This window comes from Mauremys mutica, chromosome 12 (genome assembly GCF_020497125.1).
Source record: "Mauremys mutica isolate MM-2020 ecotype Southern chromosome 12, ASM2049712v1, whole genome shotgun sequence".
Classification (NCBI taxonomy): domain Eukaryota; kingdom Metazoa; phylum Chordata; order Testudines; family Geoemydidae; genus Mauremys; species Mauremys mutica.
In genome coordinates, this window is record NC_059083.1 from 69324571 (window position 1) to 69343663 (window position 19093).

The window sequence follows — 19093 nt, forward strand, 5'->3', positions numbered from 1 at the left end:
ACTGTATAAACCCATTTTCCTTTAAAGAATCTTCTTCTCTAATAAATCTATTACTCGTTGAATCCATTGTAATAAGTAGCCACTGAGGTACCACCGGGGCCATTAAACATCATTATCTGGGACAGACATCCCCTAATGGCCTGACACGGGAATCAATCAGGCTAAAGCATGAATTTCCCCTACACCTTTCCAAACACTACGGCTGTCAAGGAAAGAAAACCTTTGGGCCAAGGCTAGGGACAGACCAATGGCAGGCCAGCCAGGTGGTCTCAGAGACGGGAGGCTTGACTGATGCATCTGCAGGAAGAGAGGAGACTGGGTGATTGGAAATGGGCCAGTGAGATGAGAAGGGATTATATTTTTTGCTACCTTTAATACCCCTTTAATGAGATAACCCCTCCTTCTGGGGAGCATGGGGCTTTCAAACCTTTCATGTGCTCAGGCAACAAAGGAGAGACACTGACATTTGAGATTTTCACACCATATGAGGTCAGTGTTAGTTATTTCAAACGGCTCAACATTTGAGGTTCTGCAGCTTAATCTCTCATCCACCATGGGAGCTTCATTTCCCTAAGCAACACGACCGATTAACCTCAGCTCAGATATTCTCATCCAGCTCCCCTTAAGTACTGCTGGGGGTTTCAGATCAGGATCACAGGCCTTTGAACTTGGCTAACCAAAATTGGCCTTTACTGCGTACAGAGGTGATCCTGAACAGGTGACAAAGTCCCACAGGCTGAACTAGGGAAAGTCATTTTTCCTTCCTGACAGGGGCTGATGATAGGTATCAGTTATCAAATCTGGGTTTTGAGTAGACTGAGATAAACACTCGGAACTATAAGCCTGGGCAAAATACAGTGTGCAGGTATGCAACCTCTTCCTGAAATGTACATACGTGGCCCAGATTCACCGGAATTACGTCCTTGGATGACTGACAAGATTCAGGGTGGGTTCTCCATTAAAAGCATCAGTGCTCCAAAGAGCAAACTAAAGTAGTCACCTCCTGCCACAATGAACTCTGTCCTGATGGAATGGATTCATCCCACTTATTTCCAAGACCAGGATCCTGAAGAAATTGACCTGATGTTCAGGAGCGTCCATTGGGAGACCCGCCACACCAAGCCACAAAATCCAATAGCCTTATCAATCTCTATATGCCCATGCTCCCCTGCCTTGACACTGGAAAATCCAAGTGTTGGTGTTCCAGTTGTGAGATGGACAGTCGGTCAACATGGACAGTACTCTGATCACAAGAAGCAGAATTTCCACGCATCCCTCCAACAAAAAAATAAACCTTTTTAAAGCTTCACTTTTTAGTGAGATACCATGAGAGACACAAGGGGCTTGGGGAAGAAGGCAGAGTGCCTATTGAAAACAGCTTGTTTCTGTTACGACGTTTCTGAGGCAGCTTATGGTGCACCAATGGCAAGACACTTGGGACTCAGCACCATTTTAGCAAGCGTTCACTTATAAAACTCGTGTCTAAAATGAAGGTGACCCTGGCTCAAAAATAAAATAATAAAAAAAATCTATGGTTGACACAGGTCTTTGAGAGGGCAGGATGTGTAGGCCATGACAGAGTTACTCCAACATCTATATACAATACCCATGATTCAGTTTCCATCAGTAGTGATAGGGGTGAAGACTTGCTAAAGCTGAAGTAGTTCACGGACTCACCTATCCATCTCATCAGGGATGTCATGATCTGCAGATACTTGGTCTTCTGGACATTAAAAAAGGTGAAAGGACCCAGTAGTAGAGTAAATGCTGCCTGGAAAGATTGAAAAACAAACAGGAGTCAGGCTAAAAATCAAAATTTTGCTAATAAGGCCCAAAATCAGCTTCTGTTTGATACCAAGATTTCTTCACTAGTCAGTTTTAAAGCTGGATTGGCCGAGACACAAGGAAGGGACAAACTAATTGCTCGATGTCAGATTATATGCCTCAGGCAGACAGAGCTCAGGATCCTCTTGGCTTCCTGATGTTTGCTATCACCTGTACAGCACACTGTTACTGACAAATTTTAGTGCAAGCTATCAGCATAACTCTACAGAACATTAAATATTAAACCTCTTTGTCTGGGTACATGCTCAGTTTAGGTCTTGATAGCTGTAGCTGTGACCAGTCTGGTTGAATTAACATTGATGGGACTGCCTTGAGGTGTGCTAGCCTGAAAAACAGTGGAACCTGCCAAGTGACTAGGGTGAACCAGCTCCAGCTAAACTAATCCCTGATGTGCTACATTTTCACTTTTACAATGAAGCATTAACAGAAAGTGACATATGCAAACCAGACCCATGAACTGAAAACTCTGAAGATAAAGGGCCCCCCAGAGCCTTTGCTATCAAGGAACACTCCATGCAGAGTGGGAAACCAAAGCTACCACCAGCAAGTGCCCTTATTAGGCATCCAGCAATTTTAATCACAGCTAGCAGACAGACCGCAGAGGGGTCTCTAAAGGCTAAATTAGGGGACACTGCAGTACCAGGATCTGCTGAATATCTTACAGCTTCCCATCGCACACCCATAGTCACTTGGCAGAAAGCAGGACTAATTGAAAAGACTTACATTTCCTTAGACATCACACTTCCCCCTACTTCTCCTCCCAGTGCAACAGAGACTAAATAGGTGACAGAGTTGTGACCTCTTATCCAACCTCAGTGGCACTGAGGGGGGCGGGGGGGGGAAATGAGGTGCCGATTACCTAACAGACTAATTAGCCAAATCAGATAACAGGAAGCACTTTAAGAACACACACAGAATGTCAAGGGCTTGAAAGAGTTCTGAGCACCCACTGGGCGAAGTTAATGTGGTAGAGAGAGAGAGAGAGAGAGAGAGAGAGAGGGGGCTCGGGGGAGGAGGAAGGGAGTGATACAGGAGGGGAGCTTTGCACACCCTTTGTTTTTGTGGGGATGGAGACTGTGACAATCAATCAAGCACTGACTCAGACTCTCATCAGTAACATGTGCAAACAGGAGGATACAGGACAAAGGCCCAGAAAATACCAGCACATGCTGTGTCCATTTGCTTGGCAACTAGTAAGGTTTTTTTTTAAAAATAAACAGAATAAATACTTAGCATTTATATAGCTCTTTTCATCCATACATCTCCAAGAACTTTAGAAAGGAAGGTAGCACTCCACTTTACAGATGAGGGAAACTGAGTCACAAAGAGGCTATATGACTTACCTAAGGTCCCACAATGAACCCGTGGAAGAGCTGGGACAGAACCTAAGTTATTTAAAGACAAGCACAACTCCAGGAAACTTTTCTAAACCCGTTCCAGAAAATACGTTATGCAACTGGAATAATTTCACAACACAAATATTGCCAGGTGGCCAAAATAAACCCAGGGAGGGGACTGGGAGTCACAACTTTTGGGTTTTATTCCCAGCTCAGTCAATGATTTGCTGCGACACCTGAGCAAACCACTTACCCTCTCTGTGCCTTGGTTGCCCTGTTTGCAAAATAGAAATGCCGACGGGTGTTTGGGTGAGGATTAAGGTTTAAGAAATGCTACAAGATCCTTTGGATGAGATCACCCAGGAAGCACAAAAGATATTTCAAATATAACTGACAAGTCTTAGACAGCAAAAAGAAATATCAAGGACTTTTCCGTTCTAATACAATTGAATTAAAAGGGTTATAGAAATTAGATTTTTTTCTCTGCCCTTTTCCTTTGATCTCCTTTTTGTGTTATGCTCCCTGAATTCCCTCCCTACCCCGCCAGCAGCCTCCTTTCTACTGACTGCCCTTCAGTCCCAAAGCAGAATGCAGCTTCCAAGGGTCAGAAAGGTGGGGATATCATTATCATCAAAGATACAGATGCAGCCCAATGCACATGTGGAGAATGCAGGTGAAAGACCTGGACTAGCACCAATGAAGCAGAAGCCAAATCTACCACCACTGAAATTACAGACCCATGCCCAACTAGCCTCTCTTAGACACACACGCTCAAACTGTTAACATAATCCCCCTTCAAAAGAGATGATTAGCTCATGCATCACTAAGAGCTGAAACAAAACGACAGACGAGGGATGGTGATAATTAAGGAACAGGTGTCCTCTGCAAATTAGAGTACACCAGAACCAACTGGCAAAACAGCACCTTCATCCAACACAAGGACAGACAAAGGGCCCCTAGGTAGCAAAGAAGGAGGGTTTGAGGTCTGTCTCAGTCTCCGAACACAACTGCAGTTTGGTGCTTAAGTAGAGGATGCAGGCCCTGATTGGTGTGTCCATCTCTAGACACACTTGTAAACTGAACCTGGAGAGGAAGCAGGGAACTGAATTTTGTAACAATTGTGGGTAAACATATAAAAAGTGCTTTGGGGGTTTTCCCCTCTAACTTCTGCACGGTTATAAATTCACCAGCTCCCAAGCAATCTTGATCTACTAAACCCATTGATCAACTTCAGCGAACAGCTTTAAACGCTGCCTCTCTCTCAAGGACTCTACTCCTCAACTTATTAGGAGTGAGATGAACACAAATCATCATGCCTGGAGGTATGGATTTCCCCCCACCCTTTTATAACAAACTATCCATTGCTCATCATAAAAGCCTGGTTTCAAGGAGTGAGGTGTGAGATGAATTCAAGAGCAGTCTAAATCTTACATTACCTTCCCCATCCAACTCCCATCAATGAACCTCATTGGGCTTCCAAGGATCAATAAGAACAAGGCAATGGCTTTGACTGAGATGAATCGAGTTGCGCAGATTTGAGAGCAGACCCTGTTTATAGAGCAAACAGTGCTACGTGCTGAATTGTCTTTAAATGAGAAGCAGAGAGTAGTGGATGGCATTAAATAGCAAAAATCAACCCCCCAAGCTCCCCCAAGTTCAGTGAGATTTGAAACAGGACAGGTAATGGCCACCAGTTCCAAACCAGAAGCTCTTCCATTTAACTGGTAAAGGAGGATCAAGAGATCAGTTTTAGCCCAGTGACTGGGCCCATCCCGATTAACTCAGAATTGGAGAGCTGAAGAGACAGACCAGCCTTTTCAAAGAGGTTTCAGATACAAGGCCTTGCAGCCTTTTGGAAAGCTGTGTGTAGGAGAGGAGGAGATAAATATGAACATGTAGGCCAAGATTTTCAAAACTGGGTGTTTAAAAATAAGTGCTCCGCGCCACCCGCGCAAAATAAAGATTTAAGTACCTAAATAATACCATAATAAAAAAATGGCAGTCGTGTTTCTCTCGGGGATGGGAGAAGTCAGCCATATTTTCATTCCAAGGATTTTTCAAATCATTGTGTCTTCCTCACAAGCTGCCAAGTTCACACTGATCCAGCTTCTCCTCCCCAAGAAGTTAATTAACTCCATAATTGCCGTTATCGCTTTACCCTCTTCCTGAAGAAAAGGTGAGCCTAGACAGGCATCTAGGACATAAGCCGCCTCATCTGCCAACGACATTTTCTAGGCTCAGCTCTTTCTCTAAAGTGAGCTGTTTTCAGGGCCTGCTCCAGGCACCAGCCCAGCAAGCAGCTGCTTGGGATGGCCAATGGTGAGGGGCGGCATGTCTGGGTCTTCGGCGGCAAGACCCTTGGTCACTCTCGGAGCGAAGGACCAGCCGCTGAATTCTGAAGCGGCGGCAGTCGAGCTGCAGATCACGGCTTTTTTTTTTTTTTTTTTTTTGGGCGCTGCTTGGGGCAGCAAAAACCCTGGAGCTGACCCTGGCTGTTTTACAAACCCTGACTCACTACATGTGACAGTCAACAAAGCCTAAGTCTATACAGAAAAACGGCATCTGTTACCCTCATGGAATTTAAACGGCACTACTCGTTACACACCAAGGAAGAGCTCTTGCATTTTCCCTGCTTTCTATCTTAGAAATATCTAAGGCCTCTATCACCCCAAGTTAGGGTGACCAGATGTCCCAATTTTATAGGGACAATTCTGATATTTGGGGCTGCTTTTTTTTTTTTTTTTAATATGGGCTATTACCCCCCACTCCCATCCCGATTTTTCACACTTGCAGTCTGGTCACCCTACCCCGAGTACTAAATTTTAGCAAAATAACCTGAGGCAGAAGGAACAGGCAAATCTTTAATTGAAGTGGATTATTTTACTCTGGTGGTTTACAACTACAGACAATGAATGGAGGCTCGTTCAGTTCAACCTGAACAAGGAAGAAGAGATGTCAGCCTTTCGGCTAAGGTGAAGTGCTGTGTCTAAGAGCTCCTACATCCTCTATGGGTGTGGAGAATGGAATCCTTACCATGCTCTTGCAAGGGATTGGCTCAATTATCGGAGCGGGTCATTCCCTAATCTCTCTCCTTGAACCCCTTCCATTACAAAAGAAAAAATTAAAAAAAAAATATACCCACGCCTGTTGCAGTCATGTAGGAAGTCATGCAACAAAAAAAAATGAAAGCCTCTTCTCCTTCCAAAGTCCTGTTTGTGTTGAAGCCAGCATGACCAAGTACATAACTAGATGGCAACGTGTTTGTGGCTTTTACTGAAGATTATGTTTCCAGTCAGAGAAAATTAGAAGCTTGCTAGCACAGAAGAGAAGACAACCGCTCGTCTCTCTGAGTTATGCTGTGCCCTGCAGGCCAGCGAACTCGATAGCTGGGCAGTTCTTGAAGTGTTAGGATGCCTCCTCCCTCCCCCCAGTTTTTTTTTCTGTCTATAACATTGCCAAGGTTTGGGGGTTACAACAAACAGGAATCCAGCTGTCAGTGGCTTCCTAGCCTCTCCCTCTGGCAGCCCTTAATACTTCAAAATGAAAGACAGGCCTGTTGACTTGGAGCCTTCTTGCTGCAGGGACCAAGATGGGATTTGCTGTTATTGCTAGAAACACACACAGCAAGTGAAAAAGAAACACAGTCTTTGTATTGAAATTCGCATGCCAGGTAAGAAGTAGACAAGCCGCTTCGGATAAGATGACACTTACATAGAAAGATCACAAGAAGGAAAGGGTAAGTACTGAAGTGGTTACGTAAACTGGATGGCTGTAGTGCCTCAGTCAACATCCGCTTATGATGATCCGCTGAGATACTCCAAGAGAATGTTGCCAGGTATCAGACATATTGATCAAGAATCAAATCAGGGTATAAGGTGCCTTATGCCAGAGTCAGAGGGTTTTGTTGGCCAAACAGGCTCTTTATTGGATCTGGAGGAAGCGTACATCGTCATTGCTCAAATCCTCAGTGTTCAGAATAAGCAGACCACATTTTATTGAATTTGGCTCTTCTCTCACAGCTTTTTATAAAGCAATGGGTCTCAGGGACTAGAACTAGCACCACGGACTCCGCAAGTAAATGTCTGAGTGCTGAGAGTGTGAATGCACACGCCTGCCAAGGGACACTGATGAAAACAAGTTTCATTCACAACTGCCATTGGAACTTGCTTAGTTGCCTTCAAGATCTAATCTGCAGAAAAAGCACCCACAATGTTTAGCATTTACTGAGAATTAAACTAAATAACTGAATAACTGAGAATTAAACTAGAATTAAACTGAATAACTACTGTACCTTTTTGATTCAGAGCCTGGAGGAGCCCCAAATTCTGAGCAATGTTTGCTTAATATGAGAACTAACCCCACAACCCCAGCCCTCTAAAACTTGACCCAAAGCAACAGCCAATCCCAAATCAAAGCTTTGCTCTGAGGCTCCTGGTTCTGACTGGTGGCAGAAGTGCGGACATCTCACATGCAAGGTTGTTCTCATGGTGATTTCCACCCAGCATCTCCGACATTGGTGACTGCACATCACAAGTTCCGAGCAGCCCTTTTCTTCCCACTGAAAGGGGTGAGTGGATACCAATAAACTTACTCTAAACATGGAGAAATCTGGCATTTACATGCATAAGGACTTGAGATTTAGATCCACTGGATCACTCTCTTTGGTAAACTGCTTTGCCTCAGCTGGCAGGTTAAACTGGATGCTTTACAGATGCTGCAAGGCTATGTAACATTCCCATAGCAGAGCAGAAGTTAACGAAGCAACACCTCTGAGAGGAAAGTGGTCCCTGTTAAGATTAGTTGTTTAGAAACAGAAGCAAAGAGTCTCCTTGAACAGAGTAGAAAAAGCAGTCACTTCCTAGCTGGTGTCTCGCTGGGCGAGATGTCCCTGAGCTCATCAAGCTACGCCGGCAGCCTAGGTGAATGCTGGAAGCGATGGAGACAAATGCACCATGGCTAAGAAGAGCCTCTGACAGCCAGCTGGCCTAGCAGAAACACCTGATGAGCTCTGTGACATCTGGCCTGCTCGGGAGCCATGGCCCTGCTCCAAGGGCTGTGTAAGGGCCCCTGCCTGCATCAGGTTCTCTCCTATAGATGACATTTAGAGAACAACAGGGGAAGAGGAACTTGAGTGTTAACACTGACGACACAGGCAGAAAGATGTGATTTCATCCCCTGATCTGGGGCCCGATCCAAAGATTATTGAAGTCTACAGGGGGAGTCTTTCCACTGATTTCAGGGGGCTTTGGATCAGGCCTTCGGCAAATGTAAGGACTCTTCTGGAGCCAGTCAGAATGGTTTAAGCCACACGTCTGCCTGAAAGAACTTACCAGGTTTTAGGCTCCCCCCAACATGGTGTTTCTGTTCATTGTCACTGAGGCTAAAACAGCTCAGAGGGTTTAGCCACTAAAAATGTTACCACTACTGACTCAAACACACCCATTTGCAGCCTAGGGAACTGCCACAACAGCGTCACCACCTCCACTGTGGCACCCACCACCCTAATCCCCACACCCCAGCAGCCTCAGCCAGTCACACCACAGGTTGCAACGCTTATAAGGACCAATCTGTGACAGATTTCAAGAAGAGGCTTTGTGGGGCTCACTTGCTTGCAGTTCCCCATCTCAGACCTCCTTCCAAGGCTCCTCTGCTGTCCCCCCTCGTGACAGAGGACACACTCGTCCCTCCTGCGTGATCTCAGCTCTCCAGCTAAAGTGCCAGATGGCACTTTACTTAGGGCTGCGTTCCAAGCTTCATCCGTCACCATCTATGGTAAGATATAATATACGAAAAAGGAGACTGACTGTTCATACAAGGTTCCCTCCAGACCCTTTATAAAAGCTTAAAGATGAAAGATGCCCCCAGCGGCTGGCGTGCGGACCAAGGCTGCTGCTGTGTTGACTGGCAGGAAGTTATCAGGAAGCAGGTAATTATTGACTCTCTTATTTAAATTGGTTAAAACGATAACCCAGCAGCAGAAATGAGATTGCTCAAAGAGGCTGAGAAGGTTTTTAACCTCTTCTTCCCCCCTCCGGGCAGTAATGAAGTTCCACGGAACAACGCTGCCTCCATTAGACACTGCACGAGTAATACTTATGGATAAAGTGTAACTGGCCTCATTTCTACCCCCCAGAGTAAAGGAGAGCTACTTTGTCACAGACATCTGCTGCCAAAGCATTGCTGGTAATTAACATGCAGCTTTCAGGATACACAATGGGGGTTTTTACAGTCATAACTCATAGGGAACATATTGCCTGTACAAAGAGCAATCTTCACAGCTGGCATTCTCCTTCGATACACAGGATCTACACAACATGGCTGGGTCAGAGGTTGAATATTCTTCTAGAGCCAGAGCTACAGCTGGTGAAAGCTGGGATAGCTGCACTGAAGTAAGGGGAGCGATGCCTACAATGCCAACTGAGGACATCGCCCTTAGTGCCCTGAGGAATACGTACAGCCAGTGGTGGCATTACTGCCTAATGGCTGGTCAGTGGCCTACGTTAAATGCATCTGCTTGTTTAAATCCAGTTCCAAATGGACAAGTGTCCACCCCACGAAAGACACTATCACAAGTCTTGACCTCATTGCGGTGGTCTCAGAGAGACTAAGGACTGAATGGATCAGAGACTGAATCTCCCCTGTGGCCCCTAGATAAAGCCCCTCGACATCAAGGCTGCAGCACATTGAAAGGGCTGCGTGGTGAAGTTGGCATGGTGCAGTCCTGGCTGTATCTTTGATGTGGATGAAGAGAGGGCTGTCAGAATCCTGAGCAAGCACATTTCAGTGAGCGCTAAGTTCACTTACCCTCCCGCCGCCAAAAAGACTCAACACCCCCTCCCAAACCAACCACTCCATTCCCTCCCCTCCTAAATTAAACAATCCAAACACGGCAAAGTGTTTTCAAAAAGTCATCCTATGCAAAGATTGCAGTCCCTGGCGCACACAGCCAGGATTGGAGCCAGCAGCAAGCTTGCATTCTCTGGTGTAAATATGCTTCCATAGTCATTTTTCACGAGCAAGAGAAAGATGGAGACCAGCACTCTCCCGAGGTGACTGCCGTCTAATTCACCATCGATGGGGTATTTATGGTACAATCACCTGCAGTGTCTTGTAGTCACGTTAACGCCTCCTTGACCTCTGACCTCCCCTACTCTGCATCTTCTAATAGCATCCGAACGGAGCGGGAGGGGAGCGAAGAAGCTGATGGCAGGAGGAGAGCAGAGTTTGAAAGTGGAATGTCGGGTGCGTGATACGTGGCAGCCGCGCAGAGCGAAATTGCGGAGCTGTGCCCGGCTGTGCCCTCCACAGACTGACCTCAAAATGGAGCCGAAATAGAACAGGAGCTTTCCTGACACCGAGTAGCCGTGAGGATTTTTTGCAACATTAGCGAGCAGGGCTATAAACAGATTAATGAGCTTCATCTAATAAAGTGTGAGAACATCATCATTACTACCCCTCCCCCCGACAGACACTGCCCTACATCTATGCAGATAGTGGAGTACTGGCTGCTAACTATCTTTCTATTTAATATACCTCCCCCCCTCTCAGGTTAGATAGCGTTAAGGTGGGAGAAACAGATACACAGCGTGACATATAGGCATGGAAGACCCGCAAGCATGCGTCTCCATGAGCTGCTCAGGGTTAGGAGGTCCCTGGGGATCTGCCTTCATTAACTCTTCCCGCCTAGCACTTCATCATCTTTGCCTCCTACTTTCCTTCTCCTCACTTGCACTAAATTCGCAGTAAGGTTTAACATACTCTGGCCCCTGGAATGAAACCCTCCAGGCAATCAGGGAGTCTCATCCCGATTCACTGTTTGGTGGGTCATGGAGCAATTGCCTGGAGGCACATTAAGGGTGTCCCACGCATTGTAATTATAACTCCTGCTTTTACGCCGCAGTGCTAGGGGCTACCTGTGGAATTGGCTCATTCTGAGCCTTCTTCCTCCCCTACTTTGTCTAGTGCACACTACACAGACTGGTGTAATAAACCCTCTGGATCACTTCAGGGATCATTTCTGCCCAGAAAGGTGACACCGATCACAGTTTGCTACAGGACAAATCTGGCCAGTCTTGGGTTATCTGTATTCATGGTAGCGCCTATAATTCTGCCATCAGTACCTGCTGGTTTGGTCTAAAGATCACAGCTTTGGTCAAGATAACATCAAATATTTCACCCAAACAAAAGCAACAGCTCACAGGATCATAGAACTGTATGGCTGGAAGGGACCTTGAGAGTCATCCAGCCCCGGCACTGAGGCAAGCCACAACCATCTTCAGAGCACCTCCCTGAACAGCGCTCCCAAGGGGCTGAATAGACAGACACTACCCTGCTCAGAGTCACTGTCCTGGTCTCCTCTCATCGTGATGCTCACAGAGTGGCACTACCTTGCAATCTTATAGCAAGTATGCCCCGGGGCTGATTACCCTTTCTGCCAATTCGCTAATGAAACTTTCAGGGAAGGAAGAAGAAAATATCGAAGTCACTGTCCTACTCAATGGAAATGCTTGTATGTAATTAGCCAGGCCAATAAAGTCGCTGTTTTGTTTAGCAGTAAGATCTGATATTTCTGTTTTTAAAAACAGTGGAAAAGTATTAGAAAATATACTGTTTAGGAAGTCTTGTACCGACCCACTCCATGGACAGCTTAGCCGACCTACCAGGTCTCTTCCAGCTTCGGTTTTTATGATGCTGTCACTACAATATGAAACGAAACCCTTAATATAGCAAGAGCACTTAGAACTTATGTTCCATAAATGATTTAAAGAGAGACAGACCAGTAGAGTCTCTTGAAACAGGCTGGCCTGAGAAGTGTCTTAAAGGCTATTTTGAAACCTGATTTCTGCAGATCATGACTAGAAATCAGTTCTGACACCTGCCCAGGTCAAGAAAGACAGGTCTCCAACATCAAGAGAGAAGGGTGTCATGTTTGGTGTCTCGCTGCCTGATCGAGCTCTGTTCCAACACAGGGTTTTATTTAGAGAAGGATCTGTCCTCCCTCTGGCCTCATGCAGGCACAGTGCTGAGTACATCTACCCTGCACACAGAGGTGGGATTGTAGCTCAGGTAAGCATTATTTATATTACTGTAGCCCCTAGGAGACCTAGTCATGGACTAGGGGCCCCATTGTGCTAGACACTATACAAATGCAAAATAAAAGAAGGTTGCACCATCCGTTGCAGTGTAGACATACCCTTGGAGGTGAGATTTCCACAGAGTTAAGGGAAGTGCTTGGGGAGGAAGAAGGGTGATCCCCAAACCCATTTTCTCACTCTCCTTGTTCAAGACAGCTGCTCACTAGCCAAAACCCCCGACAAATCTTAAACCCATTGTTTATTGTTATGGATGCTATGACACGGGTAATCAAATCTCAGGCTTCAGAATATAAAATGGCTGCCATAAGTGGTCAGGAAGGAGTCTCCCTTCCTTCCCACAATACAACATGGCACTACTGGCCAGCTGTTTTATGGGAATCAAAAGTATTGACCTTCATCTGAAAAATCTGCCACTCCTGGAGGCAAGAGACTAGACTTGGAGCAGTGCGGTTATCCCATCTGGCAAAGCCTAGATTCCTAACAGAGACTCCAAAAGAAAATATCCTCAAGTGGGCCAGTTTGAACTTCCAAAGCAAGCCAGGAGTGGACTGAAGGCAGTCACACTGCAATCTGAGTTGCCTAAAACCAATGACATCCCCCACTAGTCATACCAGCCAGACCACTTCCTGTTTAGGTTGGGCAGCCTTTGGCCAGCGACCATAGCACACATGCCCGGGAAAGGATCAGGCAACCGTATGTAGGATACAGTCTGATGCCTTCACTCTCTGCACAGCCCTTGCTAGTTGGCTGGAGGTGGCTGAGGGAAGGACTCATTATTAAGGCCCTTTGTTAGGAGCGCTCCGGAAAAGCTCAGTGTCAGGATGAGTGACAGTGTAATCCAGGCCTCATTTAAGAAGAAAACCCACTTCTCATTGTGAAGTGAACAGACAGCTCTTTGCAAAAAAACACATTCCAGTCCCCTGCACTATCGATTTATCTGTAATAAGAGACAAGCTAATCCTTTAAAGCCAGTCACTTCAATCTACGTCCTTGCAGTTTCTTGGAGTTCTTCCACTATGTACCAAAGGATCAGTCTCCTTCCCCGAGTCCTAGCATCAGGGTACATTCGCCTTCCATCTGATACTCCCCTTGTCCTAAGGGAAGGGCGGCTGCAAAGGAAGCTAGCAAATCCAATACCAAAAGCAGAACTTTAGCGCTAGGGATACTGACATGACAAGTCTACATCCCGCTTGTGAAATGCTGCACAGATTTCTGCCATTGCGTGAGCCAAATCAATTAAAAACAAAGCCTCATTCACAGAGGCTAGGCATGAACCAAAGTTACTTTTTTTTTTTTTGGTTGGGAAACGTTGAGGGGGAAAAGCCTTGTGAAACTGCCAGGTTATCTGTCAAAGACGCATGATGAGCAGGCAATAAACTGCGACAGAGACAGAAATTAGTGACAAGACTGAGGGAAGAATGGCCAAGAACGGAGGGGCGAATTCAACCTTATTAGCTCCATGACAAAAAGCGGAGAATAGCTTTCATTTCCCAGACGTCATTTATTTTGGTGGAACTCAGCTCCCAGTTTTTGCAGCAGCTTCAGGGCAAACTGACCTCACTCTTTAAAAAGTTGATGAGATGGAGACAGGAAAGAGACCCAGAAATCAGCCCCTCGGACTGAGTTTTTAGTCAAACAGTGCTGCATTATCAAGTCGTCTGTTGCAAAAGTTAGGGTTGCACTGATTAGTTACAAAGCAGGACTTCAATCCTTCTGTTTCTCACATACCCACATACGCTGCAGTATTCCAGAAAACGACAATACTGCAGTGTTCTGGATCACTAATATAGGTTCTTCCTGGCTTCCAGTATTGTAACTGCCCACAGGAGTAATAACTGCCATTCTTTTAGGCTGACAGTCATTTTTTTTTATTTCCACATTCATTTTGCAATAAAAAGCACTGGAGTGTTTGTAGTTAGGAACAACATGCTCAAGCGTTGGCAAGAGAATCTTGCTAGGACACATCCCTTCGGAGAAAACAGCACAGGAGGAGGCTACAGCAATGGCTCTATACTGCCGTAGCAGCCCTGCTGCAAGCTGTAGTGCTTTGGCCTGTTACTACAGAACACTGCTGTATGAGTGTTCTAGGTGGTTGTTGTAAGCAAACAGGCATGGTAGCTTCACATCAGCACAATAAACTTCCCCCAAACAAACAGTTTTCCTCATGATCCCTCTGTGCAGGCTTAGGCTCAGCACACCCAACAGTGGATTCATACCCCTTGGCAGCAGTGCTGCTTTCAGGTGATGATGTAGGACAGGGGTTGGCAACCTTTCAGAAGTGGTGTGCCGAGTCTTCATTTATTCACTCTAATTTAAGGTTTTGCGTGCCAGTCATACATTTTAACGTGTTTAGAAGGTCTCTTTCTATAAGTCTATAATATATAACTAAACTATTGTTGTATGTAAAGTAAATAACATTTTTAAAATGTTTAAGAAGCTTCATTTAAAATTAAATTAAAATGCAGAGCCCCCCGGACCGGTGGCCAGGACCCGGGCAGTGTGAGTACCACTGAAAATCAGCTCGTGTGCCGCCTTCGGCACACGTGCCATAGGTTGCCTATCCCTGACGTAGGTGGTCAATCCTCCCTCCCACGGACACTTGTTCTTCACTTGCTGGCTCTGAAAGTCTCTAGGCCACTCTTAGCACAGAGACCCGCAAGAATAGATACCCGAGACAGCAGCTACGATCTACTGATTGCTGGATGTGACTGCTGTGGGGCAGAGTGGTGGAAGGTGGCAGAACACAGGGAAAGTGTTCTCAGCTGCAGAAGGGAACGCTCAGAACAAGAGCGTGTCTCACCTCAGAAGATGCATTCAGTTCAAAGCACCACCTCTCAACTCAAGGACTGTTCCCAATACCAATGGACATGGGGAGAAGAGTTAGATCAGCTGCTCATGCTGGGACATCATTGCGACAAATCCCCTCCATCATATAAAGTGAGTGAGACCTGTTTTGGGGGACACCTCCACCAAGGGTGGACACCCCTGCTCCCTCCCCCATCTAGAAGACTCAAATTTGTGTGTGTGCCTGCCTTGAATTTTTGCATAGCATTTTTGCTTGCTACCGAACAGCTGAGACGCTCCACCACACAACTGGCTGCACTTCAGCTCCACCGCGTGGTGAAGTGATCCTTTATATATAGTTTGTAAGGCAATTTGAGATACTTCCGGCTCAAAAGGGTTTGTGCTAAGTGTAAGCTCTTGAGAGCCAGCTGGGGCTGCAGCTTTGAAACCCTCTCTGGAAAGGCTTTATCCACCCAGGGTTGTATTCAGCACAGGGGCCATTTGGGTTAAATAGTGGTGACGGCCACTCCAGTTGGCATTAGCATGCGAGGCAGGCAGGCTGTGTACTCAGGCGCTCGCATGTGGAAGAGTTTTGGCTTAATGGGGGATGCCCTTCAGTAAAACCTTCTAAACAGGGAGGCTGCACATTGTTTCTTAACAGTAGAATCTACAGAAAATCGGGTATGCCAAGGGCTCCAGCCCTACAGGGGGGTGAATGAGGGCACACGAATTAACAGAGACATGGGTCTATAGTGAGAAATCAAAGGCACCTCTATGCCCAGATGAGAGGGACAGGTTCCCAAATGCAGCCTTATACCCACAGAGACAGATGTGAGGTTACAGTCAGAGCTGCGGGGGGAGATACCAAGGGGGCAGCTCTAGGGTCGGAGAAGGGGGAACAGGGAGATGAAGAGACAAGAAAAAAAAAAGCCCTACAGATTGCAATCAAAGAGAACCCAAGCAGGAAGTACCATGCTGAGACCGGAGAAGAGGGGAAAATGCATCTACATAAAATGTACTAATTCAGCGTTAGCCCCTTCAGGTTAAATTCTGCATCTAACGAGAAGATCTTTGTTCCCCATGATTATCTCCCCACCCTTCTACACCAGACTCTCTCAGTTTCAGACAGACCCTGCTCTGGTTGCTCATTATTCTAATCAGAACGTCAGGCTGGGGTGACATTGTCCCTTCCTGAAGAGGGATGGTGAGTGCCTAAGAGCCTGCTCATTTGATTCACCGCACAAGCACGTTTCCAACTGGGATAATCTCCATTAAACCATCTGTGCTCCCATCTTCAGTCGGCGCGCACCCGCTGGGCTGCCTGCGATACTGCAGCATCTGTGAACCTGTAAAAGTGGATGCCATGTACCTTTCCCAATAAGCCAAAAACCAGCACATCCTCCCATGGAACAGATATACCTGATAGCCTTAAATACTGCAACGCCAGGCTAGGGAGAGGAGCTTTTGCAGCACCTTCCTCCAAAATGGCATTTGCTTCCCTCACTTGGGAGTTTCAATCTGTTATGGGAAGACACAGGGCTCCTGAGTTACCAGGAAGGGAGGGCTGATGGAAGAGAGGAAGCGAAAGCATTTCCGTCCGCCCCAGTGCAGAACTGAGGCAACGTTTGCCACGGTCATGTTTGATCGGACTCTCCAGATGGCTGGCGAGTCCCACGATTTAACCCCTTATTTTTTTTATGAGTATTAAAATCAGCCAACTTTTCTCTAGCAACAAAATCATTATTTCACCATATCACTAAGGAAGGGTAACATCAGGACTGTAACAGGAAATAGGTACAAGTCCAATGCAGAGAGGGTTAAATCTTAAATCCACTGTCCCTTCCTCCAGTCCACCCAGAAGACATTTGACTGGCCTTAAGGGAAGTGTTATAAAAGGAATTGCAGCAGGGCACCATGACCCTAAATCTGTAGGCTAACTGCACTATGAAACACACACAACAGCAGAGACTTAGATCTTACCTCCCTTTATACCTCACTCCAGGCTGCCCTTAAAAATGGGCATAAAACAGCCAAATGACCCAGAAGTCACTCTGGCTGCGGAGGATGCCACTGCGTTGTGACTAACTGATTTGAAGGGAAGAACAAAAAAGTTACCAATTTCCTTTAACTGTAATCAACGTTTGCCATCTACAGGACATGTAGCCCATGCCTCCCTTACCAGCCGATTCACCCTGCATGCTGCACCAAGCGTACTCATGCCGTGCTTTTCATAACCCAAGCTTCCAAACCCAAGGAGGCAAATGCAAGCATCAAGTAACAGGACAGGAAGGAGGGAGTACAACTGAGTAAAAGCAACATTTTCCATGACCTGTTTTCATCACAAGCCACCCGTATTTTGGGACGCAATTTATGACCAACAACACTCAGTTTATGCAGGATGAAGGTTACTGTGGGCCCAGCAGGCTACGTGTCGTCCCTGCAGCCACACATACGTGTGCTAGACTCTGTAGCAGTAATAAAAATGCTGCACAGGCACGCAAATCTCCAGAGAGGGACTTAATCAGTCTAAACAGTCTCATTACGTACATGGTGCTCAACATCCACTCCCAAAAAGCAGGAATGGAGCCCATTTCCAGAGGAGTTTTTGGACATTAAACCAATAAATAGGATTTTATGTCAATCATTCTCTCCTCCCTTTCCCCAGACTAAAGATTCGGTGCTTGAAACAGTGATTACTGCAATTGAGAAAAAAGGGAAGGGAAAAAAAAACAGAGTCCTTGGGGGAGAGGCAGGACTGACCTTCTGCTGACAGGTGGCATTTGAGGTGAAAAAGGCCCAATTGGTATGATTCTTGCAGTTGCCACAGATTCCGCAGAAAACATTAACTTGACCATTTAGTCTGAAAAAAATGGAAGTAAAAACATTGCCAGTAATTGCTGGCTGCGTACACGCAGAAAGAGGTGGGAGCTGAGGGGGATTCATTCTAACTGAGGGTAGGGAGCAGAGTGCTGGCTACGGTGGGAACTTGGCTGGACTGTGCTGACCTGCTTAGACTCCCTCAGAGCTGAGCCTGCAGCTCAGCCATGGGGAACAGCCAGGAAAGATCGGGAAACTAGAGACAAGAGCTCAGGAGACAGTCTGATGCTCCCAAAGAACAGTGCTGGTTTCTTTGGAGGACAGTGTGCCTTTCCTTCTAAGTTCTTGTGTTGTCTTTTTTCTACTTCCCATACCAGGATTTAGTATGAGGAAAAGCTCCTTGGTTTCAGCTGCCTGATTCAGAACCCATTCACAAGTGGGAGAGTTAGGACTCCAGAACAAAAGGGCCCTGGCTTCTAGGGACATTTCTCATGCTACGGAGGAGAAGGTCCCATTTGTTTATGTTCTTGAGAGGTTTATTCCCCTTCTCCACTTCTAAATGTCTTGTTTCCCCCTTTGCACAACCAGGCTCTGGCTAGCCTGCTGATCCTAGAGGATCCACTTCTGTATACAAACTTGACAGTTTAAGGTGATAGTTATTCCATGCTGAATGTAAAGTGTTGTGGTAGACACAGACACATTCTGAATTAGGAAACCTCTTTGCCAAATATTGATCTCTGCAGTATAAAACATTTCACATGATGGCTGATGTCAAGTTTTAATTTTGTACTACATACAATATTCCAATTAAGCTCGGGAAAAAAAACCCCAACACTTCAGGCAATAGTCATCTCAAAGCACCATCATGTTTTGAGAAGAAAAAGCTTGATTGCACTACAACCTGCTCTGTGGAAAAAGAAGTGACTACAGGGTTTGAAACAATGCAACCAGAGACAAGAACAGCAGGCCTTTTTCATTTGGTAGAACGTGTCACTCAGTAGTCTGGTCTACCCAATTCTGTCTTACTGTTTGGCCACAAAGCCTACTCTCCTATAGCATAAATTTCAGACTGTTTATGCTACTTCCTTGAAGATTGTTGTGGTTTTGAACAAGTTATCCTTTCATCTGTGGAGTTTTTCAAAGTGAAATTCCAACAAAGCAGGGTGGATAAAAATCAATGATTTAAAATAAATAAATCCTATTTTTTTATTTAAA

The 19093-nt window shown here is 45.9% G+C and overlaps 1 protein-coding gene across 5 annotated transcripts in view; it reads right to left on the minus strand.

Annotated features, from left to right (window-relative positions):
* The window catches only part of TMEM104 (transmembrane protein 104), a 65677-nt gene that overhangs the window by 22348 nt on the left and 24236 nt on the right, over positions 1-19093 (minus strand). For all 5 annotated transcript variants that reach the window (XM_044982360.1, XM_044982362.1, XM_044982357.1 and 2 more), the window contains exon 9: positions 1678-1771. In XM_044982360.1, the coding sequence (XP_044838295.1) occupies positions 1678-1771 (94 nt within the window). The remainder of the gene's footprint in view (positions 1-1677; positions 1772-19093) is intronic.